Source organism: Chiloscyllium punctatum, chromosome 45 (assembly GCF_047496795.1).
Source record: "Chiloscyllium punctatum isolate Juve2018m chromosome 45, sChiPun1.3, whole genome shotgun sequence".
NCBI lineage: Eukaryota > Metazoa > Chordata > Chondrichthyes > Orectolobiformes > Hemiscylliidae > Chiloscyllium > Chiloscyllium punctatum.
This window is the reverse complement of record NC_092783.1, coordinates 13,300,078-13,325,240: the sequence shown is the minus strand read 5'-3', so window position 1 is coordinate 13,325,240 and position 25,163 is coordinate 13,300,078. Positions and strand designations below refer to the sequence as shown.

Here is a 25,163-nt window from a genome sequence, read left to right as displayed (position 1 = left end):
ATGCTGTTTATTAATTATAAGAGATACAATATCCCGTAGTAATTGGTATGTAACTTCGAACATATACTTGTGATGATATCCCTGCCTCCTTTTCTCACCAGTGTGCAAATCCTCTCAGGTTAACCATTTAGGATATTGGTATGTGGCCCCAAAGTTGTCGCTTTTGATCCTAAAACGTGCACAACGTACTCCAGTTTCTTGGATAGGCATGTAGATGGGAATGGAATAGTGTAGGTTAGGTGGGCTTTGGATTGGTTTCACAGGGTAGCGCAACATCAAGGGCCAAAGGGCCTGTCCTGCGCTGTAATGTTCTATGTTCTAATTTCCTGGAATGGTAAAGTATTTCAGTGGTTGGAGGAACAGGTGAAACTAGCTGTTTCACAAATGGTGTTCATCATTAACAGGATGCTGCTAATTTTGTCTTCATTGAACACCTATACACATGGACGTCCAGTGCATGTGTTTCTCCTAAAATTTCTAACTAGGTACTCACTGTGTAATTTGATGATTAATTTATATTAAATAATACTTCTATTTAGAAAATTATTTGATCTTCAATGTTGACCACAATTCTTTGACAGTTCTGATAAATAGTGATTTTGAACTGGAGGAAATTTGTGCTCTGCAGTTATAACCATGAGTAAATCCGTTGCTACTGCTGATTCTCATGTTACACAACTGACAGAGAGGAAACATTGCATGGTCTGACTTGAAGTAAAACTGCAATGTAGTAACTTCATTTATTATGCAGTTCCCTGGTAGCTTGAGACTCATTCTTTTCCTCTTATTTACCTCCATTATTGTCTTCCTCTTGCACTTTACATTGGTATAGCAGATTGAGTGACATGGCTGGTAAAATCTGAACTTAAGTTGATGGAACTGTACACGTTCTGAACTGATCTTGGCCCAAAGCAAACTCCTAATTTTGACTAGTTTCCATAGCAAGCCTTATTCAGAAGCAGTGCAGTGTAGTTTGACAGTGAAGATTCATTACTGAATTACACAGACATAATAGCGTGCTGGCTGTTTGAGTGCTTTTACATGCCACAAGAAAAATACATGTTGCTCTGGAGATAATCATCTAAGATCTGCATGCGTAAACATGGAACTTATTTCAGTCAGATATTGCAGATTACATATACATCACAGATTGTATAATTCTGAGTCTAAATTAGGTCATTGGGTTCCATGTCAAAAAGATACCAGAAGGAATTAAACTGGATTGCGATTGAAAGGGTGAAATGATCTTTTTTTAAAAAAAGACAAGAAAAAATACAACCTATTGTTAATCTTACATACAACCAAAATAATAAACGAGTTCACTGGAAGATTGTGTCTCTTGGTAATCCAATGCTCTGACTATTATTTCCAAACTGCTTCACGATGCATTTAAAAGAATCAGACTACAAACCAAAAATATAAAAGTGTGATTATTTTAGAAGGGTTATTAATTGACAATACCATCTCTCTCATATGTTTTGAATAATTCTGCCCCTCTTTCACAATTTTGTTAGCTGATCTTGATGTTAATGTTTTAATCTTTATATTATGACTCTTTAACAACAACATTAGTCACTTGCCTGAAAACTGCACAGGATTTGCAGGTGGTATGTTTTAACCCCTCTTTGTGAATTGCCTTAGCATATTCCACCAGTTCAGCCTTTCTATTACTGAAGGTATGCAATGTGTACTTATTTTTTTAAAATGATGCACCCGTTCCCCCTTTTTTGCAAATTTCCATAGGCTCAGTAGATGAGCCACTGAGAAATATTTAATATTTGTTGAGAAAACCAACTTTTCACTTGAATTTAGTGAAGCTATCTTATGTTCTAAATTAAATTGTTATTATGTAAGGTGATTTATCACAATAGTCTTACGTTATTATCACTTTTTCATATATTATGTAAATACTTCATGATAAAGGTGCATTTTTTTGGGGTAGCCTGGAAAGTAGGTTGACAGAGTAAATGTTAGAATAGGGAAGATGCAGTGACCAAAGGAAGTGCACAGTGACTTGAGTATAGTCAGCAGGGTCAGAAATATTTTGAGGTGCAATAGGCTTTGTGGCAGCCTAGCTCAGTCTGTAGAGCATGCGACTCTTACTTTTAAGATTGTAGATTCAGGCCCCATGTTAGACATTTTTAGGGATGGTCTTGTGGTACAGTGGTAGTTTCTCTACCTCTGGGCACAGAGACCTGGGTTTCAAGTCCCATCTGCTCCAGAGGTGTATAATAACATCTCTGAACAAGTTGATTAGAAAAATAGGTTTAAAAAAGTTCTGTTAATTTTTGACTGTGGTGTGATCATTCTAAATTTTATTTATCTTCTAGTTATCTGTGCTTTTAATGTAGTGATATTCCCAATTAAATTGGCAATTCTCATGACTTGCAACTGAATGAAAGGTAGTTGTCACACTGACCTTATTTTCCTTTGGATTCTGAAAGGCTGGTTCCCATATTTAACGAGTCTATTCAGGTCCATGTGAACCTGCAGTATACTTGTAGCAATATACAAGTCTGCACCCTGTGTCTTTGAGAAGAATGTAGCAATCCAGTTTGGCAGCAGAATAGTCTCCCTGCATCTGTTTAAAAAAAGGTCAATAAAAGTCTAATTTAAAACAAAAATGAATTCCCTTTTCTTGCACTGTGTTTGCTTAAATGTCAGCTATGTCAGGATTAATTTATATTGTGAAATTTATTGCAAATATACCCGATATATTTGAAAAAGCCTGTTGCAGTTTTATTCGTATATATAATATGGAGGAGTGAATTATGCAAGCAATGTACACTGACGTTAAACAAATAAAGAATTTCAAATTTACTTCTGTTTAACATAAAGTGTGGATGTTCATTAGAAACATTTAACAAGGATTGTTTTGTCTATAAATTAAGCAATCTTATACTGATTGCATTTTTTTAAACAGACTGTCTGTTTTGTACACCCTCTTCAATGCCTTTGATTGTATAGCTTACAATTTTATTTATAGAATTCTGTCCATATAAAATGAGTGTCTGCTGGTAATGTTAATAAAGACTAGACATTGACAGCATTGTCTTTGGCCAGGCTGAATAAATCAGTTTGGGATTGGAATTTAATAAATGTTGTGTAATTTTGTGTTCACAGAAATCTTTACAATCAGCTGTCTGTTGCAACTGTGTGGGCTGCATATTTATTAAACTGTTCCTTTTTTTTCCTCCTCAAGATCACATGAATAGTGAGGTTGAATCTCAGGATATCAACATTCCTGAGCAGTTTTCGGGACTTCTGCATGGGTCACCTCCAATCTCTGAGATTCAGAACGATCCAGTCACTCTACTAGCTGCTTTGAGCAAAGGGGGAGTGGAAGCTGAAGCGATGCAAAGCAGAGTCTTGCCAGAGAGGCAACACTGTGCAACAGGGCGGGCAGTGAACACTGACATTAAGAACTCTGCAGCAGATATTGCTGAGCAAAAAGGGGAGCAGGTAATCCATAATACCGTACGTGACATCCACATCAGCCAGACGGATCCTGCAAATTCTAAGTCTGTTCAACGTGATATTCCATTCAGCAAGGGAATAGAAAGACGGACATGTACTTCAGAAAGGGTACGACCTAGTGGAAAGGGTAAAGCCGACCTGAAATTTGCAAGAACTTTGTCAAAATCGGATTCAGAGCTCATTATATGTCCTCCATCTGAGGAAGATATGCTGGGAAGTCGTAGTGAGTCTCTTTCAAACTGCAGTTCTGTGAAGAAACGGTTAGAAAAATCGCCATCCTTTCAGTCAGAATGGGAGGAGGTATGTACAGTTCCTGTTGTTTATAATTGTTGTTTATGTCAGCCAGCCAAATAAGCTAGTTACTGGAATTAAATAATATATTCAGGAAACAGATTTTTTAACTCTAAAACTGTTACAGTTAAAGCTGAGCTAATCTATTTAAAGTAATATTGTTCTCTCCGCAGCATTCTTAATTGTGTAAAGCTACGTTTGCACTTGATACAGATTTACTAACCGATCATAAAACTAGTGTGCCTAATAAAATGCTATTCATGATCTTGATAGACATTCCTGCTTTTGAGGTTTTTGTAACACGTGTAAGCCATATATGACAGCGGGTATGAGTGGATTGATTTGAACTTATAGCCACTTACTCCTACAATGTAATGTGGTCTTGATATAAGGGACAGAAATACAGCACCTGCATCAGGAAATTGATTTAGGTTTGCTTTAAGAACAGTCAAGTTATAGAAAAAATGAAAAATTGCTATTAGTTCTGATCAACCCGAACTATTAATACTTCCACTATAAACACCCAAAATAGCATTGTTTTCTGGAACCATTAATGTTCATTGAAAATATTATTGTATTTTAAAGCCACACTTCATGGTTTCCTTGAAAGCTTTTGAATGGAGTACCGATCAATTATTAAATATTTCACGTCTTTTTTTTTCTAGTATGTATATCTAAATTATTCATACCAGCCCAGTTTGATTAGGTAATCCCATATAAACCAGAAGTATGGTAACACAGCAGGGCATCTAAGTAAATATGTGGGGCAAAAAAAAACTTGATAAATTCTGGTCAGTTGCTATATTCAAACCTACTGACTTGGTAGGCCTCATCATGTCCTCAATTTTTGCATGCATTGTGTGAGTTTTAAAAAAAAGGTAAAAATGCACAGCTCGAGTAGTACAACTGTCCATGATTCGTAATTTAGTTGCTGATTGTTTTAACATTCCAACAATTAAGATATTCAAAAGCATTGATAACATTGGTACAAATGCATCTGATTTTGATAGTTCAGTCCAGCCGTGCCATATCTATATTCTGAATTAAAATCAGATCTCAATAATTGTGTTCATATATTCTGTTTTTAAAAAAAACATTGTGCTTAGAAGCTAGAATGAGGATCAGAGTCTACTAAGTTTATTGACGTGTACCAATTCTAGATGCGCCTGACTGGATTACTGTACTTAATCAGGCATTAAATGAAGGAACTAAGTCAATATAAAAGCTTCAAGTATTTTGTTCCATTTATAACAACTTTCTGTTTTCTGTACTGATTAAGCTTTCTACCAGATACATCACTGTAAAACAGTTTTTATTGTAGGTGTCAGCCCTATTTCATGTCATATGTTTGGAATTTCTGTTGTCAAAGGAAAGTAAGTTTGTTTAGGAAAAGCTATTTTTCAAATAGCTGCCAAACTTTCAGAAATCTGCAGGGGTTCTTGATGAACCATAAACAATTGTAAATATAGCTATCATTTGCTATGTCTCTCATTTTGCCAAAGGGATCAGGCTTTTTTTTATTATTTCATGTGATGGAGGCATCACTAACAAGTCATGTCACTAGCAATTTATTGCCCATCTCTAATCGCTCTTGAACTGAGTGGCTTTTTAGGACGTTTCAGAGAGCATTTAAGAGTCAGCCACATTGTTGTTGGACTGGAGTCTCATGTAGACCAGACCAGGTAAGGGCAGTAGATTTCTATTCCGAAAAGACGCGAATGGAACAGATTGGTTTTTGGAATTGTCCCCAATTGTTACACAATTGTGATTAAACTAGCTTCTAATTCAAGATATTTCCACATCCCCAAATATTAAGCCTATGCCTTAGTTCACTTACCTAATGACATTACTGAAATGCAACTGCTTCATCCTAAAAAGCCCACTACAAACAACTTGAATATTTATATTTTACGTAAGAGCCACCATTTCTGGCAGAATGAAAGACAACTCGTTTCATTTTGTTCTGATAGTCTCAAATGTTTTCAGGGCTATATGTATCACCATCTTTCATTATTCCAAGATGTACTGAAGTTGCTTAGTTGGAAAGACAATGAAAATTACTGTGTGAGTAATTTTGTTCTTTGCCAAGTATCTCCCAGGGTAAGGTTCAAGGTCTAGAAAATTTGTTTTATGGATTTTGGGGAGTTTGAAGTTAGAAATTGCAGAACAAGGAAAAGCTACAAACATATTTGAACCTCCATAGATGCTACACTCCAGACTTCTCTGGTTTAAGACTTCAAGCAATTGGTTGTTGCAACTAAATGTAGAGCTTTTCTATGGCAGACATAATAAACAACTCTTGAGGAAGGGTCGCCAAACCCGCAGTGTTAACTTTGATTTCTCTTCATAGATGCTGCCAGCCCTGTTGAACTTTTCCAGCAACTTACCTGGATAATGTGTATTTAATGCAGTAAAATCTGACGTGGCACTTAATGAGAGATCTATCAATTTAAAAAAACTCAGTCACAAGGAGCAACTATCCATGAAAGGGAGCCTAAGATAGATCCTTATGGGACTTGTAATGGTGAGCAGTAGCTGGAGAAGAAACCATAGGTAATCTTGGGCCACATGTCAGTTGATTGGAATGGAACCAGTCAAGTACAGTTTTATCAGTTTCAAAGATGGTGAAATTGTCTTTGTGGAGGATGACAAGTTATTGTATTGAAGATTCCAGATAAGTTGAAAAGGATGAGGAGGAATAGTTACAGATCATCTGTCCTTGGTGTACTCATCTTATTTGTACAAATTTAGTCAGAAGTAAAAGGGAAAAAAGTTATGTAGTCATAGCTTGTGTCTCACTCGTTGAGTGTCTTGCATGCAGTTCAGTTAACAATTTGAAAAAAAACTTAATGAGAAAGAGCAACAGAATGGAATTGAAATATTTCATTCTTACTGGTGCATATATCTCTTGTAGTATAAGGGAGGGATAAGATTTCATAAAGGAATTTGATTAGGCTTTTAAATGAAAATGCTAACAGCTTTGTTATGAAGCATGTTTGAATAGAAGAAGATGATTAGAGATTGTGTTTTGTGAAGGTGGAAGGTAAATTTGGAAATTGCAATTCTAAAGGCATGCCTTGTTCAAATACATTCAGTGAAAATGTAACCAACTGAAAGGTTATGATTTGTTAACGTCACCACATGACAGTATTTGGCTCAATGCTGAGAACTTAAACAAATGTTTGAGAGCCTTGTTTCAGACCAAATATGGTAAATTTGAATGTGTTCAATCCAATCTACAAACAAGGGGATATGATCTTGAAAGTGATTTTACTGTTCGATTTTGTTAGTACAATTTAGTTTTAGTAATTTTAATCATTTCTTTACATTGGCATTGAGACGAAAGTGATTTGTAATGGCATTATTTGAAAATGGACATTATATTTCTTTTCAAGTGCTCTCTTCAGTTTATGTAAAAATATTTTGTGTTCGTCAGAATCTTGCTGGAAGCTTTTGCAGCTTGTTGGCATGAGTTCTGTTAAGATTTTCAGGCTAGTTAAGTCATTTTGCTACGAATTTATAAGGAGACATTTCCTATTAATAGTGTCTCTTGGGTAATCAGCAGCAGGAGTCACCTGACTTGTGTCTTTACACGAAAAACAGAATTGGTGACTTTACACAAATGGAATTTTAGATTTTGGTTCCTGCTTTATATTGGAAAATTGGGGAATTCTTGAGACCGAGAAAAGCACTTTTCCACTTTGCTAGCCCTAAAAGTGCACTGTTATAGTTTTCCAAAAGCCTTATGTTATCTGCTCGTTTGCCTGTTATTTTCCTGTTCATCAAAGCCTGTGAAATCATGGACTAGCAAGATCACAAATAAAACTCTGGCTATTTTGTCTGATATAAAATCACGTGACTTAGTCTAACCACCACCTCTAGGTGTTGATGTCAAAAAGATTATTTTAAAATAACTGAAATTATTTAGCACAAAGCAACATTTGAATAACAAGACTAAAGCTTGTGTGTTAACTTGCAATGTTTAAAAGACAATTAGCTTTGAAGGGTGTTACAGCACAGAAATGGAAAATTTTTGTTTTTCTCCAAATGCTCAACTTATTCACAAGCCACTATGCTGCTTATCCTTCAGAACTTTGGCTGAAGAGTGACACTATATCTGCTTCCTTTTTAATAAGATTCTATCCTGCACTAAGGCCTGTTTAAGTGTCCCTGAAAGCATACATGAGCTCCTGATCTATGGGCATCACAAATTTAAATTTCTGGACTTCTCCTTAAATCCTACATGAACTTTCTGCTCACTAGCTCCATAACTTCTACAACCATTAACTTTTATATTGAACTCTCTCTTTCCCTGACTACTGACTCTTATGTAGTTCCCCCCTTTTCCTTTTTTGCATGTTGACTATTAAAGTCATTGGAGAGAAAAATGGAGTGTAAAGCAAGCAATAAATCTTGTATCACTTGTTTTATGTTTCTCCTGAAATTAAATGTTCAGACATGTATCTTCAATGAACCCCCCACCCCCAAAATCCTCCTTCAGGTCTTTGTTTTACAAGTACCTGTATAAAGTAGATTAATCTTTTTGGACCTTCAAGACAATGCGTAAAATGCATTAGTTTACTTGTAGCCTTGGCTTCATAAAGGAAATGGATCATTCCAAATTTTTTTTCAGTTAAAGTTCCCTTTAATTATTTGTTATTGTCTACTTTTTGTGGCTGTTACAGATTGTTGTCTCAGCCAGTGGCAAAATAATATATACCTATTTAATTTTGAATGATGTCTTAAAATCTTGAAGACTTCATTCAGGTTCCACTTTAAAGTGAAGTATTTTGGATGGGGGAAGGGCAGTTGCAAAATTATTTGTAAACATCCAGTTGGTTAACATTTATTCATATTTTGACAGTAAAACAGCTAAACGTTGGAAAGATAAATAACTATCATATTCTGACACCAATAAAACATTTTCCTCTGACACAATCAACCACTTCTTCTATTAATGCAAGTGAAATCAAGCTGTTATTTTTGTGTTCTATTTAAATCTTTGCTGAACCTCAAATGTCATACCCACCTTTTTCAAAGACCAACTTCATAATTCCTGCCCATCTGCTGCTAAGCCTTTGTCCATTGTCACCTCCAGATTATGACTATGAATATAAAACACTGGAGGAGCTCAGCAGGTCTGGCAGCATCTGTGGGGAGAGAAAAAAGTTGGCGTTTCAAGTCCAATGTGCCTTCTTCAGAAGTGGAAGAAGCTGGAATATCATGGTTTTTGTGCTGTAAACAGAGGGGAATGCAGAGAAGGTGGAGCATGATGAAGGTACTCAGAGCAAAAGCCAACGGGTGGTAAAGGAATGGTAGAGATTATAGATTGAATGTAAATGATAGATGTTAGAAGAAGAAAATGGGTCTGCTCTGCTGAGAGGAAATCTAACAAGACATGAACAGGATATGGTCAATGGGCAAAGGTGGTGGTTGTAATCAAAATGGAAGTCAGAGATCATCCTCTAAGTTATTCAACTCTATAATGATTCATAGAAGGTATCAAGTGCCTAAATGGAAAGTACGGTGGTGTTCCTCCAGCTTGTGTTGATCTTCATTTAACACTAACAGGCTCAGGATGGAAATGTTAGCATAGCAGCAAGATGGTTTATTGAAATGGCAAGTAGTTGGAAGGTCAGGGTCATTCTTTTGGTTAGAGCAAAAGAGTTGTGTTTGGTTTCCCATTGTAAAGGAGGCAGCATTGTGAACCATGAGTAAAGTAGACTAAATTGCAAAAAAAGTGCAAATAAGGTGCTGCTTTACATGGAAGGTATGTTTTGGGGTCTTGGACAGCATGGAGGGCAAATGTTGCACTTTCTGGGACTGCATGGGACGATACTAAGGAAATAGTGGGGCATGGTAAGGAAGTGTTAAGACTGATGAAGGAATACAACAAGGCTTTGTGGAATACTGACAAGGGAGGAATAGAGCTGTTTGGTGATATCCTGATGGAGCATGATGTTTTGCATTGCAAAACTGATGAGCTCAAAAGAGAGGACAAGGGAACCCTGTTATTCTGGGAAGAAGGGGGAAGTGGCATGGACAGAAATGCGGGAAATGGGATAACCACGATTGAAAGGTTTGCTATCAGTGTTATGCGTGGAGATATGTTGAAATTCTTGGTGGAGGAAAAAAGGATGACATGTTGGAGGCACCCTGGTGAAAGGTGATCTCATAGATGCAACAGACAGATTTGGTAAAATAGAATGGAGTCCTTGCACGAAGCAGGCTGGGAGAAAGTGTAGTCAAGGTAACTCTGGGAGTTGGTGCATTTGTAGTGGACATTCACGGGCAGTCTATCCCCAGGAATGGAAACAGTAAAGTCAGAGAAGGGAATGGGAAAGTCACAGATCAACCAGGTAAAGGTGAGAGAAGGTTAGAAATTGGAAGGAAAACTCGAGATTTTTTTAAACTATTTTGAATGAGAGCATGAAGCAGCATGAATGACATCAGAGAAACAATTGAGTGGGCAATTGAGCGGGACTGGAATAAGAAATGTTCACATACACCACGAAGAAACAGAAATAACTGGGACCAATGTGGGTACCCATTGCCATATCTTTGGCATTGAGAAAGTGAGATGAGTTAAAGGAGAAGTTGTTCATAGTGCGAATGAGCTCAGCAGGCAAAGGAGGGTGATAGTGTACCAGGATTGATCAGTCTTTTGAGGGAGAAATGGAGAGTCTTAAGACCATCCTGATGGGTGAAAAAGAAAGTCACATCTGTGGTGACGAGAGCTGGCTAGGGCCAGAAAATCAGCAATTGCGGAACTGAAGCAAAGAGTCAAAAGAATGCAAGTGTGAGTGGAAAGAGACTGAATGAGTTTTGTGTGTGTGTGTGTGTGTGGTGGGGGGGGGGGGGGGTTGGGGGGGAGTGATGCGCATTTGAATCAATGACTGTACCAGCAGTGTTTCAACTGGCTATCCACCCTAAATGTCAGTTCTCATGCCGTCATCCTTCACGTTCTGTCCAATTATCACACCTACCATTTTCTGGTCTTAGACCGACTCACTTTTAAAATTTACATCCTGAATTTAAATTGCTTGAACTCCTTTTCTTCATTCATGGGATAAAGACATCACCAACTAGGCCACTACAGAGGAACCTCGATTATCCAGCATTCGATTAACTGAATTTTAGATTATCCGATCAAGATCGCAAGGTCCCAATGCTTGGATAATTGTAATCCAGCATTCAATTATCTGGCATTTGATTAGCCGGATGAAATACTCTGTGCCCGTGTCTTTCTGGTAATTGAGATTCCTCTGTCCATAGCTGAGGGTCTGGAGTCACATCTCAGCCAGATCAGGTCGGGATGGTAGTTTGCTTCGCTAAAGGACATGGCAAGATTCAAATCCGCATCCCCAGGAAATTTCCTGGGTCTCTGGATTAACAGTCCAGTGATAATACGACTAGACCATTGTCTACCCATTTGTCATCTCCCTCTTCCACAGAGTCTCAGAAATTTCATGTGGAGCTATGTTGTGATACAGAAAAAGGGTGAAATGATCTTGTGCGATTGTGAGAGTTAGAGTTTAGGAACATGATTGTGCTCTCTTTGAAAAAACATCACTGTCTATGCAAGATGACAGGTACACACTTGTGAGAGAGCCTGCACGGCAGCTTGATTATGTGAGAGAGCAAACAAAAATGTGGGATTGTGAAAGATAATGATTGGCAAACAACCTTTAAGGTAATTTGCAATGAAGAAATATAACTAACTTTAATATAGCAGTTTACTTTTTGAGCAAAAATAGAACATGAACTCCTTAAAGTTTTCTTTTTCAGTCTACCTCCGTAGAAGAAAATACTTTCTTTATGAAATGTAGAATACACTGATGGATAAAGACTCCTCTGTAATTATTACTCCCTAAAATCTGTGGAAAAATGGTCATAAAATTTTTAGAGTAGGTGGCCTCATTGACACTATTCTGTCAAGCCTTTTGCAATGTCTTTACTCATCATTATTCTTCTCTTAGATTCCATAAAAATTATGTCTCCTTGATCAGTTTGAAATATCCCAGTCCAACTTTGTCCTTTTGCATATTTTATAAACAATTAGAGTTACTCCTTCTGGATGCTTGCCAAAGGCAATTTTGTGTAGCTTTCTACAAATTGTCATTTCTGATTTTACTTTGTTCATTGATAGCTTCTAAGAGAGGTTGCTAGTTTGCTGCTTTTCTGCAATTTGATCTCAGTTTTGAAGCCGGGGCGAGTAGAAAGTGGTGTAGGTCTTATCAAAGGATAAAACAAATGCTGCAACCTGGATTTCTGTACAACCTGCAAGCTTATTCCTGTGACCTGAGACCTAGTAAAGAAATAGTGTTCCACTTCCGACTCAGGATTTTGCTTAAAGCTGAGTGGTTTGACCAGCTGCATCACACCTGGAATATCCACTTCACATCTGTCTTTAAAATAAGAAAAAGTTAGGGTCGAGGCTACCTTAAAATATTTTGAGGTCTGGCCTGGTCTATAACACTACGTATTAAAAGCCTTAAGTTTAGAACATGCCTGTCAATGGAGCCTTCAAAGGAGTTGCTGACATGCATATAGTAGATCATATACAATTGCTATTGGTCTGTCTATTGTGAAGGGAATGGACATTGAAGTTGTTTGATGGGGTGCTAATCAAAAGAACTGCTTTATACAGGATTGTGTTGAACTCCTTTAGTGTTGTTGGAGCTGCACACATCCATGCAAGTGAAGGATATTCAATCACAGTCCTGTCTTGTGCCTTTTCGATAGTAGACAGGCATGGAAGAGGCAGGAGATGAGTTATTCTGCAGAATTCTGAGCCTCTGACCAGCTTTTGTAGCCACAGTATTTATACGTATTTTCTAATCGACCTCTTTAGATGTCTTCTGACACATGGTCTGGAGCAGGTTGGAGTTGAACCAAGGCCTTCTGGCTATGATTAGTCATGTTCAATTTCTAATCAGTGTTAACCCTGAGTATGTTGCCAGTGAGGGATTCAACAATAGTCATTGCCAATGAATCACAGGGAGATGGTTTGATTCAATCATGTTGGAGAAGGCCATCGCCTCAAGTTAAATCTCAAATTGTTCGCATTTAAGTTTTTGTATTTAAATTACAATCATCTAGCATAGTTTTCTCATTTCACTTTAGCCATTTAATTGTGCTCACCGTTTATACACTATGCTTTTGGGCCATTAGCTGGAAAACCTTGGATCACTCATCATTATTCTGGGCATCTCTAAGACCTTTGGCTCTACTACAGCATACTTGCCAACAAATTAATATTGTATGGCTCCCTACTAGTAAAGTTGTTGCTATCTGAATTCCCTCACAAATCACTAGATCTGTTGTATTCTAAGTATACTATCCTCAGCTGTGATATGGAGTTCACTATGTCTTTCTCAAAAAAAGGTTAATAATTTTAATCCTATTTTCCTGTCATTTCATCTATATTAATATTCCCTCAGTACTCTCAACCTCAACTTGTAGTTGAGGGATTTCAAATTAATGAAATTAGTTTTGGCTTATGATATCAAAGGAGCCAGAATAGAAAATACAACATAAATTATACATTTGCATGATTATTTTCTATTGCACTTGCCAAATCGTGGCATCTTAATCTCCATTATGCCCTTCAGAAGGGCAGTGACAATATTATATTAAATTTATTGAATATGAGATTCTTTGTCATGTCTAAGCAGCAAACATTTCATTTTTTAAAAAATGTATTTTTCTTGTCTGTTGATTTCTATTCAAGGTGACAGGGAATAATAAGGCTCATCTTGCATCACTGTATTCTCTGCTAACAAAATGGATTTCCCACATCAACATTGCTAAAGGTGAATTTGTAGGAGGTGGTGCTCGTGTATCTGCTTCAGTAACAGTTTCTATTTTCATGCCAGTTCAAAATCCTTTACTCATTGTATAGCCACCTATGTCCATGCTGCAGTTATATTGCTTTTCTGCCTGGGAATGTTCTGTGAACGTTTCTTGTTTTTCACGGGATATCAGATTCACAGGAAAGGCCAGCATTTATTGTACAATGCTAATTATCCTTGGCAAGCTGGTGGTAAACTAGCTTCTTAAACTGCTGCAATCAGTGTGGCGTATGAACGCGCTCACAGTTCTGGGTAAGGAGAATGTTACAGGATTTTGACCCAGTGATAGTGAGGGAGGATCAGTATTGTTCCAAGACGGAATATGATGTGGTTTGTGTGTAAGGTGGACTTACATGACGGCATTCCTTGTATTTATTGTCCTTACCCTTCAAGATGATTGAGACCATAGGTTAAACAGGTACTGTTGAAGGAATCTTGATTAGTTGCTGCAAGATGTTATGGAGGTGGTGTACAAACTATGGATTAGATTAGATTACCAAAGGCCATTTCTATGTTTTTGGACTGGAATAAAAAAAATTAGAAAAGCTGCTTTTCAAGAGCATTCTTTACAGTAATGTTGTCGTGTTTAAAATGAGTTACTTGGAATTCATTGTGAGTTATATTTATAATATTGCTAAATTTGTAACATTTGGCAACAAATGTAGGAGGAGAATGCTGGACAGATTGGCTCCATTGGGGGCTGGTGGTCAGGACGGGCATGTGTGTTCATCGTTGTTTTGCTCATTTTTTTAATTGATTTTAAAAAAAAAGTTTGTGTGTGGGTTCAGGAGTGCTCAGCAGCTTAACAATCAGTTGGGTTGGTTCCTAGACAAGTGGGTGCAGTTATTGTATGTGGACAATAGAGGGGAAACAGATAACCTGCAAAGAGAAAGCACCTAAATCTCTGTCTGTTCCTCCTGTTTCGATAAGTAACTACAAATCCTCTGGTAGCTGAATCAGTGTGTCCACAACGTTCTGAACTCATCAGAGTTGGAAGGAATAAAAAAGACTGAAGGAATACAGCTCATCACCTGAAATTGAACTCATGCCAGAACAAGGCTGCTTTGAGTTTCCTGTTCCTTCTCCACCCATAATATTTGTGTTTTGTCTGTGTGGCTATTTGCATGTTATGCGAATTTCAAAAAGGGACAGAATGTAAGAATTAATAGTTAGCAATTCATGTTTCTTTTTGCCTTTTAGATAAAACAAAATTGGTCAAAATATAGTGATTTTCTTCTTGATGATAAAAACCTGGTATACATTTTTTTAAAACCTCAATTAATCAGGCAAAATTGGGCAATTCGGTGATGTAACCCAAATTTTGACACTTGACAATTCTGGGAATAGTGGGGGTTGATTCCCAGTGAGTTGTGTCATTACTGTATGCCAGCAAGGCCACCCGAGTGGGTTTTCTTTGTTCTGAATAACGTAGGCAATTTGAGAGCTGCTGGAACTGTACTTATCCAGGCAAGTGTATTTCATCACAGTCCAAACTTAATCATTGAGATAATGGACAAGCTTTCGGGAGTCCAGAGTAACTCCTCCTTTGAATGCCTTTTAGGATGGAGAAATCTCTTGGCAATTATCTCTCCACCATTATCTTCTTGAATCTAACCAGTATTGAGTCCAGAATACTGATAAAAGATATGGTTTATCTGGGGAGTGCAGCCGGAGCTAAGTCCACGCTGCAATGGGTCGCTCAGCTCTAGCGGGGGGTACAAAAAACACAGGAATCAAAAGAACTTTGCCTTTTGGGGGTGTTTACTTTTCTGAAGGACCAATTTTTAATTTTCAGGGGCTATTATTTCATTCTCATTTATCAGGTGATGCAGTCATGTAGTACCGTCCTTGTGTTGACATATGGTAAATTTGGACTCCTACTTGGGCAGAATTAGAAAAAAATCATCAATGTCCTCCATTAAACTTAAAGCCACAACACTCAAGGAAAGAATTGCTTTTCTAGGCAACATGCTATTTAAATTGGTACATTGCAACAGATATAAATTAACAATTTTCATGTTGCTTTCATCATAGCTAACGCATTTCACCTATCAAGGGTCCCTATAATCAGCTTTTCTTTCTCTCTTTCACCTACTATGTGCTCCTTACACTCCCCTTCCCTCCCCTCCCTCAACCCTGTCTTCAGCATATATACCAACCTTTCCCTAGCTACTGTCAGTTCTGAAAAGGGATCCCTTGACCCAAAAAGTTAACTGTCCTTTCTCTCCACAGATGCTGCCAGACTTGTTGAGTTTCTCCAGCAATTTATGTTTTATGTAAGTTAACAATAGTTTTTTTTTCAGGATAACTGGCAAAGTCTGCTACACGAAAAACTATCTCCCTACACACCATTTAAGTGACTCATTTGGTGACAGCTCATGTATTCCATTGTGCATACACAAAACTGGAATCTCTTAACTAGGCAGTAACAACCTTATTTGCTGTACTTAGGATCTCAATCTAAGATTTACATTTGATAATTGACAGTGTTTATTACAGTAGGATCCACTGTGTTTTCTCCATGTGTAGTTGTTCTTGACCTTATGGAGCCCCAAACAACACATTCTGCATAAATTTGCAAAAAGACAGTTACCTCAGTGAGTTCAAATTTCCTTGCATCACAGTTGAATGTTTCTTTGTTGACAGGTTTAAAACTGCTATATTTTGCAGAATCCTTCTATCCCCATACCCTTCTTGGAGTTTCTTTTCCAATCAATCCCCCGAAGCCAACAACTCCCCAGTGTACCTCATGAAGACTTCTCCATAACCCCAATTAAAACCTCCCAATCAATTCCAACCATTCCTGCAGTTGCCTCTTTCTCACACCCATGCATCCCACCCCACGGTCACCCTGCCGTGTTCTCCCAACCTGCCCTCACCCCAAAAACAAAGCAAAAAATTCCTAAAAATTAATCAAGTGAGAAAACTTAGAGTACAAGTAAAAGCTAGCCAGAAATCTGAAAACAGTTGAAATTTCTGTCAATTTTTTTAAAAAATTGAATAGTTAGGAAAGTGAATGTTAATCCTATAAAACATGAGTCTGGAGAATTAGTGATTTACAGTAAGGAGGTGGCAGATGAATTCAACAGTTACTTTTCATTAGTCTTCACTATAGGGGATATAGGTAAAATCCTCAGAGTAGATATGAATTGGTCGATGAAAGTGATGGAAAAACTGAGAGAAGTTATAATTAACCAAGAAGTTGTGCTGAGTAAATAAATGGACCTACAAGAGGTTCCCGGTTCCTGATGGATTTCATCCTGTGTATTAAAAGAAGTGGCTATTGAGATAATTAATACATTGTCCAAACTGTCTTTCATTTGGGGATGATTCACATTGATACTCTTATTTCCCCTTAGACTAGAAGGTAGCAACCATAATTCCTTCATTCCAAAAAGGACAGTGATTGAAAATAGAGAACTACAAATAATATCCAAATAATCATTCAACATCTTCCGGAATGCCTCTATTAAACCCGCCTTCAACACACTTGCAAACAGTGCATTCCATACCCAAACTACACTGTGATAAAAATTATCCTCACTTCATCCTGGTTTCTTTTGAAGGTTACTTGAACTTTTCTGAAGGACCAATAGCCTGTCAAACCTGGAGCCTTTTATCACCTAGGAGAATAGGGGCAGGAGTTGCATGGAACACTACCACCTGCAAGTTCCCCTCCAAACCATGACTTGAAACGATATTGCTTTTCATTCACTTTGCCTGGACCAAATCCTGGAACTCCCTCACTAACAGTACTGTGGGTATCCTTGTATCCCAAAGGCAGCTCACTAGCATTTTTGCCACAGAATTAGGGATGGACAATGAACATTGGCCTAGCCAGCGACATCTAATGTCCATGAAGAAATTTTTAAAATTACTTGCAGGTTAGTTGTTTGCTTATTTCCTCTAGCTATTACTGGGAATCTGTATGTTTTTGGTATTTTGACAAGTTTCAAACGTCATCAGGAAGTGGAGGCTGGTTTGCTCTTGAGTTCAATATTGATTCTTTCACTGTGAGACTAATACTACTTTGTGTTGTCTTATGTAAATTTAAATAGTGTTGTGTCTAAGAAATCCATGCTTTCTTTATTGTGGCTTCAAGGTTAGTGGAGAGTTGATCATTATTGAGGATATTGATGAGTTGATAAGACCTAGGAGCAGGATTTTAGACTATGTGGTCCTTTGAGGCTACAAGATGACAGTAATTGACCTAGTTGTGTCTCGACCCCACTTTCATGACTGCTGTTCAGACCCTTGACTCCCTTGTCTATCGAACATCTATATGGTTCTCTCTCAAATGAATTCAGTAATATAGCCTTCACTACTTTTGGGGAAGGTGATTTCTCAGACTGGCAACTCTAACGGAGAGCATTTGTCCTTATCTTCCTTTTGAAAGGAGACCCGTTATTCTTGAACTGTGTACCTTGATTATAGTCTCCCTTCTGGTATCCATTGTATTGAGTCTTCTCAGAATCGCCTCTTTTATTCTTCCTAATTTCAGTAGGCGCTTGACTCAGTCTGTCCATCCTTTCCTCTAAGGGTAACAGCCTTCCCCTCATCCAAGGAATACACCAAATTAACCTTGTCTGAACTGCATTTAAAGCAGTAATATCGGTTTTCAAATACTGTGGACAAAATTGAGTGCATTATATTTGTCGTCTTAATAGTTGGAGGCACCTGCACATTAGCTTTATGTGATTTATTTACCAGCGTAGCCAGATCCCTTTCCAGCAGAGTTCTGCCACCTCTGACCATTTCAGTGGTATACAGCTTTTCTATTCTTCCTGTCAAAGCTGACAAAAATCACATTTCCCTCATTGTAATCCATCTGCCGTTAGTTTTCCATTCAACCTGTCCCTATCCCTTTGCAGACTCTCTATTGCCTTTTGACAACTTAACTTTCCTCCTTGCAGTGGTGTTAACAAATTTAGCTACTATCCATTCAGCCTGTGCCTCCATTTCAATGATATAGATTATAAGTAATTGAGTTCCCAACACTGATCCTGGTTCCCAACTGACTCCATTAGTTATGAGCCATCAGCTGGAAAAGGTTTGTAGTCGTAAGAGCATAAGAACGAGGAGCAGGAGTAGGCAGGGCAATCTCTTGAGCCTGTTCCACCATTTGATGCCATCATGGCTGATCTCATCTCGCCTCAAATTCACTTTCCTATCTACTCTCCATAACCCTTCAACTGATTAATTAAAAGTCTATCTCCTTAAATTTGCACCATGACCCATTTCTCGGGGTAGTGAATTTCACTAATTCACAGCCCTTTTGAAAGATGTAATTTCTCCTCCTGTCAGTATTAAATCTGCTATTCTTCAGCCTAAAGCTATGACCTCTTACTCCAGATTGCTTCACATGAGAAAACGTCCTCTGTTTGTTTTGTCAATCCCTTTAAGCATGTTAAATACCTCAAATAGATCTCCTGTCATTCTTCAAAACTAAGGACAGTACAACCTGCTCAATCTTTCTTTGTAAGATGAATCCCTCATCTCTGAAATCAATCTGGTGAACCTTCTCTGAACTGCCTCCAATACAGCTGCATCTCCCTAAAGTAAAGGGACCAAAATTGTACGCAGCACTCCAGGTCTGACCTCACCAATGCTTTGTACAGTTGCAGCATCACTTTGCATAGTATACAGCATGGAAACAGATCCTTCGACCCAACCCATCCATGCCGACGAGATATCCCAAGCTTAACTAGCCCCATTTGCCTGTGTTTAGTCCATGTCCCTCTAAACCTTTCCTAATCATGTACTTGTCTAAATGTCTTTTAAATGTTGTAATTGTACCTGCCTCTACCACTTCCACTGGCATTCACACACATACCACCTTCTATATGATAAAGTTGCCCAGATACAATAGAACAGATTCTGAAATGCAATGTTCGCTGCACCCCTACCCTCCCAATTCTACCTGAGCAGCCTCCACACCATGGTATATCCCCATCCCTCAATTCCTCTTTCACCAGGCACTTGGGCATTCACTCCTGTCTGTTCCAATGCTTCAGATTCAAATTGGTCTCAATGTTAACTCTTCTTCTGTCTCCACAGATGCTGCCAGACCCGCTGAGTTTCTCCAGCGCACACTTTTTAATTCTCCCTCTCACCTTAGTTGCCCCACAAGCTGCTGAATGGCATTCAAAACATTACAAGGGATGAGTTCAGTAAAACAACAAAAATGTACTCCCCTACATTTATACTCTGTTCCTTTAGTAATAAATGCCAAGATTCCATTTGCCATTCATATTACCTGCTGTACCTGCATACTAGTTTTCTGCGATCTGAGCACTTTGAAGTTTCGCTTCATTTAGTTGATAGTTGACTTTCTATTCCTCCAAGCAAAAGGGATAACCTTACATTTATCCACTTTCGCTCCATAAATCCACGTCATTAATGTCGGTTGTAAATAGTTGAAGCCTGATGATCAGACTCTATAACACCCCAATAGTTATACCTTGCCAACCAGAACAAGACCCATTTATCCTGACTCTGCTTTCTATTGCTTAACCAAACCTCTTCCCAAGCTAATAGATTACCCCAATCCCATGTAATCTTATCTTGGGTGTTAATGTTTTGTGCAGTGCCTTATCAAATGCTGGAAGTCCAGATAAACACCTCATTATCGATATTGCCTGTTTTATTATCTTCAAAGATCTCGAGCAAATTAGTCAAAAAGCTTTACCCTGCATAAAACAATGTTGGCTCTGATGGATTGTATGTTGACTTGCCAAATATCCTGTTAATACTTCCTTAATGGATTCTAGCAATTTCCCAATGACACACGTTAAACTAATTGGTCTGTAGTTTCCTACCTTCTTCCTCCCTTCCTTTTGAATAAGCATGTTATAATGGCATTTTTCCAATCTGCAGAAACCATTCCCACATCCATGGAATTTTGGAATATTATAACTAATGGATCCATGGGCCCATCAGGCAGTGGGGACTTGTCTGCCTTCAATCCCAATCGTTTGCTCAGTATTTTTTCTCTATTGTTGATTGTTCTACATTTCTTCCCTTTCTAATACCTTTATATTACCTGTTACTAGTGGGATGGCACTAGTGTCCTCCATTGTGAAAGCTGAAGCAAAATATTGATTTAGTGACTCTGCTATTTCTGTCCTCCCCAGTATTAACTCCCTAGCCTCACCCTCCAAGGGGCCTACATTCAATTTTGCTACTCGCTTCCCTTTTATATTCTTATAAAATTCTTTTGCTGTCCACTTTTTTTTTCTAGTTGTCTGTCCTCTTTTACCTTTACTCTTTTTGACATTTTTAGTGATTTTTTTAAAGTCAAACTAATATGTTACCTTGATATAATGTGTTGTTATCTTAGATAGTAACCTTCGATGTGGCAACCCATCAAATGTCTTTTGGAAATCCATTGTTCCTCACAATTTATTCACTTTGTGTGATACTTCCTCAAAAAATTTAATTTCTTAAACATGATTTCATTTCACAATGCCATGTTAACTCTGCCTGATCACATTGTGTATGCTACTATAACCTCATTATTAATGGAGACGAGCATTTGCAATCTTCCTATAACAGATGTGAGGCTCATTGGCCTATAGTTTCCTCCTTTGTCTTCTCTTTTTTGAATATTGCTGTTAAACTGGCTGTTGTACAATCCACAGGGAGTCTTCTTGACAGTAAACACTGGTGGAGGATTATAATCAATGCATCGACTATTTGTTAATCACACAACATCAAGTTATAGTCCAGCAGGTTTATTTGGAAGCACTAGCTTTCAAGGTATTGTCTCTTCATCAGGAAAAGGACTATGAGACACAGAATATACAGCAAAAGCAGTGTCATGGAGCTGTAATGATATACTAAAGATCAAATCTTTAGATCAATGTAAATCCCAGAACTCCTTTTAAGTTACATTCTCAAGATAGCTTCAGCTTTTCTAACAATAGGTGCCATCTCAGCTCAGACAGTGCATTAAAGATGGGAGGTTAAGGTCTGTGTGTGTCCCAATGTTGAGTCAGACTAGTTCTGTATCTAAAGTGGAACTAACAGAATCTTACATGTATTTATGCAGTTTTTTAGCTAAATAAGGTGTAATTCTGCAAATACAAATTCCCTCCATAAACTTATGTGCATGTGCAGGAGAGACAGAGTGAGTGTGTGCATGTGAGTGAGTGCAGGTGAAAGTGTGTATAAGCTTGGTCAAGGATGTGTGTGTGTGAGAGATTGGGTATAAGTCTGTGAGAGGGTGCATGAATGGGTGAGAGTGTGGGGAGTGCATGTGTGTGCATATGAGAGAGGGTCTGTGTGAGTGTGTAGGTATGTGTGTGTGAGAGAGAATAGTGCAGCGTGTGCAGGAGAGACAGTCAGTGTGTGTGAGAGTGCATGTGAAAGAGTATGTATATATGTGTAAGCTTGGTCAAGTGTGTATGTGAGAGTGCAGGGATGGATGTCTGTATGTATGAGAGAAAGTCTGTGTGAGTATGTAGGGGTGTGTGTGTGAGAGAGAGAGTGTATAGTGCAGTGGGGTCACCTGTAGTGTGACATGAACCCAAGGTCTTAGTTGAGGCCATCCCCCATGGGTACTGAACTTGGCTATCAGCCTCTGCTCAGCCATTTTGCGTTGTTGCTTGTCGCGAAGTCTGCCTTGGAGGATGGTCAACTGAAGGTCTGAGGCTAAATGTCCCGGACCACTGAAGTGTTCCCCGACTGGGAGGGAACACTCTTGCCTGATGATCATTGCGCGATGTCAATTTATCCGTTGTCGTAGCGTCTGCTCAGTCTCACTAATGTACCATGCCTCAGGGCATCCCTGCCTGCAGTGACCATAATCCCAAACTAAACTAGGCCCACCTGCCTGCGCATGACCCATATTCCACCAAACATTTCTTATTCATGTATTTATCTCAATGTCTTTTAAATATTTTGACTCTAACCGCTTGCTCTGAAAGTTTATTCCAAGAACCACTGTGTTTTTTTTAAAAATTGCCCTTTTTTTTAAATTTGTCTCCTCTCACCTTAAAAAATATGTCCCCACATCTTGAAATCCCACAACCTAGGGAAAAGACATCTGCTAATTTCCCTTATCTATACCCCTCATTATTTTATAAATCTCTCTAAGTTCACCTCTGAACCTCCTATGCTCCAGTGAAAAATCCCAGCCTATTCGGCTTCTCCTTATAACTCAAATTCTCCATTCCTGGGAATATCCTAGTAAATCTCCACTGAACGCTCTCCAATGTAATAATATCCTCCCTATAGAACAATGACCAGAACTAGACACAATACTCCAGAAGCAGCCTCACCAATGTCCTATACATTCTCAGCATAACATCTTAATTCCAAAAGTCAAAGGTCTGAGCAATGAAGGCAAGCATGCTAAACACCTTCTTAACCACTCTATCTATATATAATGCAAACTTCAAAGAATTACGTAGCTGAACCCCAAGATCTCTCTGTTCTACAACACTATCCGGCAAGGTGGTTAGCACTGCAGCGCCAGAGACCTGGGTTCAATTCCCGCCTTGGTCGGCTGTCTGTGTGGAGTTAGCATATTCTCCCAGTGTCTGCGTGGGTTTCCTCTGGGTGCTCTGGTTTCTTCCAAAAGATGTGCAAGTTAGGTGAATTGGTCATGCTAAATAGCCCATAGTGTTAGTCAGGGGTAAATGTAGGGAAATGAGTCTGGGTGGGTTGCTCTTCAGAAGGTTGGTGTGACTTGAAGGGAATCTGAAAAAACTGCCCAAGCCCCTACTTTTAATTGTAAAAGTCTTGTCTTTGTTTTACCAAATTGCAATAACTTGCATGTATCCAAATTAAACTCCATCTGCCATTTTTCAGCCCATTGGCCCAATTGATCAACATCTCTTTGTAATCTTGGATAACCTATTCACTGTCCACTGTACCACAATCTTGGTGTCACCCACAAACTTACTAACCATGCTTTCTATATTCTCATCTAAATCACTTGTATAAATGACAATCAAAAATGGACCCAGCACCGATCGTTGGTTACAGGCTTCCAGTCACTAAAACAACTGTCCACCGTCATTCTGTCTCCTGCCGTTAAGCCAGTTTTGTGTCCAACTGACAAGTTATTCATGGACTGAACCAAAACTTGGAGCAATTTCTTTCAAGAACAAACCCGTGTCTTTCAATATCTATGATTGATTCACATATAGAAATACACTTGGGATAACTCAGGCCATTTAACATATCAAATATTTCTTTATTTATCAGGAGCCTGTTAAAGAATTACTTATTTACATATCACAATGAATCCCTAGAGGAAAGTTGGCTTGGTTTGTCTTGGTTGTAAATCAAAATGGTTAGACATTACAGTGTGAAATTTTGTATTGTTAAACTCCCTCATGCTGTTAGAAAAATAAAATCGATAATCTAATACAGGCAAAATTGCGTTTTGTGAAAAGCAGATTTAATGTGAATGACTTTCACAAATTGTGTGTAATGTCCCTGAAATTCTGCTGAGTTAGTGGATTTTGGGTGGGCTCTTATTGAGCAGTCTGCCTTGAGTTGTTTTTTGTGCATTTGATTGCATTTTCTTAATTGCTTTTTGTATCACTGATCCTCTGTTGTTGGTGTGGATGGTGAGGAGCCTGTATTGTCTCTGAATATGCTTACAGGTTTCTAACCTTTTACTTCCTGAACTATATTGATTATTGTTCTTCTGTTGTGCTGTGAGGCCTTTTGATTTTGCTTTCATCTAATTTTCTTGATATTTGATGAAAGATTTATAAAGATTTATATTTATGCATAAATTTACTGGTTAGGCTTAATTGTAATATATGTGCTTCTTGTTGTGCTTTTGATGCACTTATCAATAGATAAACTCATTTTTTGTTGTTATTTTCAGTTTTCATTTCAGTTGAAGGTCTGGCTGTCAGTTGTTGCTGTTCTTTATTAGCATCTCAGCATATTTCCAGTCTCAGATTCAAATGTGTCACTTCTATGATTTTTCCTTTTGCTGCAGTGGTTTCTCCACAATTTGAGGTGATTTCACTTAGATTACTTGTTCAAAAGCTTTCTTGATAACATTCGTCATTAATTTCTGGGAAGATTTCAGGTCGTACTTAGTTGAATTAGACATTGCAATGCATGGAATTTAGTGTTTGAGGCATGTTTTGAGATGTATTTTCTGTTTCGTTTTCATTGGTTTTGCTTGTTGCTATGGAAATGCAAGTAGACGAACTAACAGCCACGAGATGACATTACAAATTGTATATGATGGATAACGCAGTTAAATGTACAGTGTTGTAAGATGGAACTGTGTGGTCATACGTCTGAGGCATTGTTGAAAATGCTGCATGCGAATACTGGTATGTGTTTCGAATGATTACTTTGTTATGCTTTGCCAAGGTTATAGTCGCTGCAGATACTGCCGATTTAAATTTCTTTCTTGTTCTTTTCATAAACGTGAAAATTATTAAATCATATGGGGCATATTATGTGATACAAAAGTTAGCAGAGGATATACACAACTGAAATAGGAATAGTTGTTTTGATGGAGGCTTGGTTTTTTTCTTCCTCCTTTAGTCTACACCATTATAG

General features: G+C 38.1%; 1 protein-coding gene across 15 annotated transcripts in view; it reads left to right on the top strand.

Annotated features, from left to right (window-relative positions):
- The window catches only part of LOC140467167 (ankyrin repeat and SAM domain-containing protein 1A-like), a 346,018-nt gene that overhangs the window by 196,595 nt on the left and 124,260 nt on the right, over positions 1-25,163 (top strand). For 14 of the 15 annotated variants that reach the window (XR_011955354.1, XM_072563318.1, XM_072563316.1 and 11 more), the window contains one exon: positions 3,203-3,777. Coding sequence is in view for 14 of the 15 variants with exons in the window: in XM_072563318.1 (XP_072419419.1) it covers positions 3,203-3,777 (575 nt within the window). In the remaining variant the exon portion in view is untranslated. Of the gene's footprint in view, positions 1-3,202; positions 3,778-24,904; positions 24,932-25,163 lie in introns of those variants that run through there. The other variant, XM_072563315.1, reaches the window with a different exon arrangement.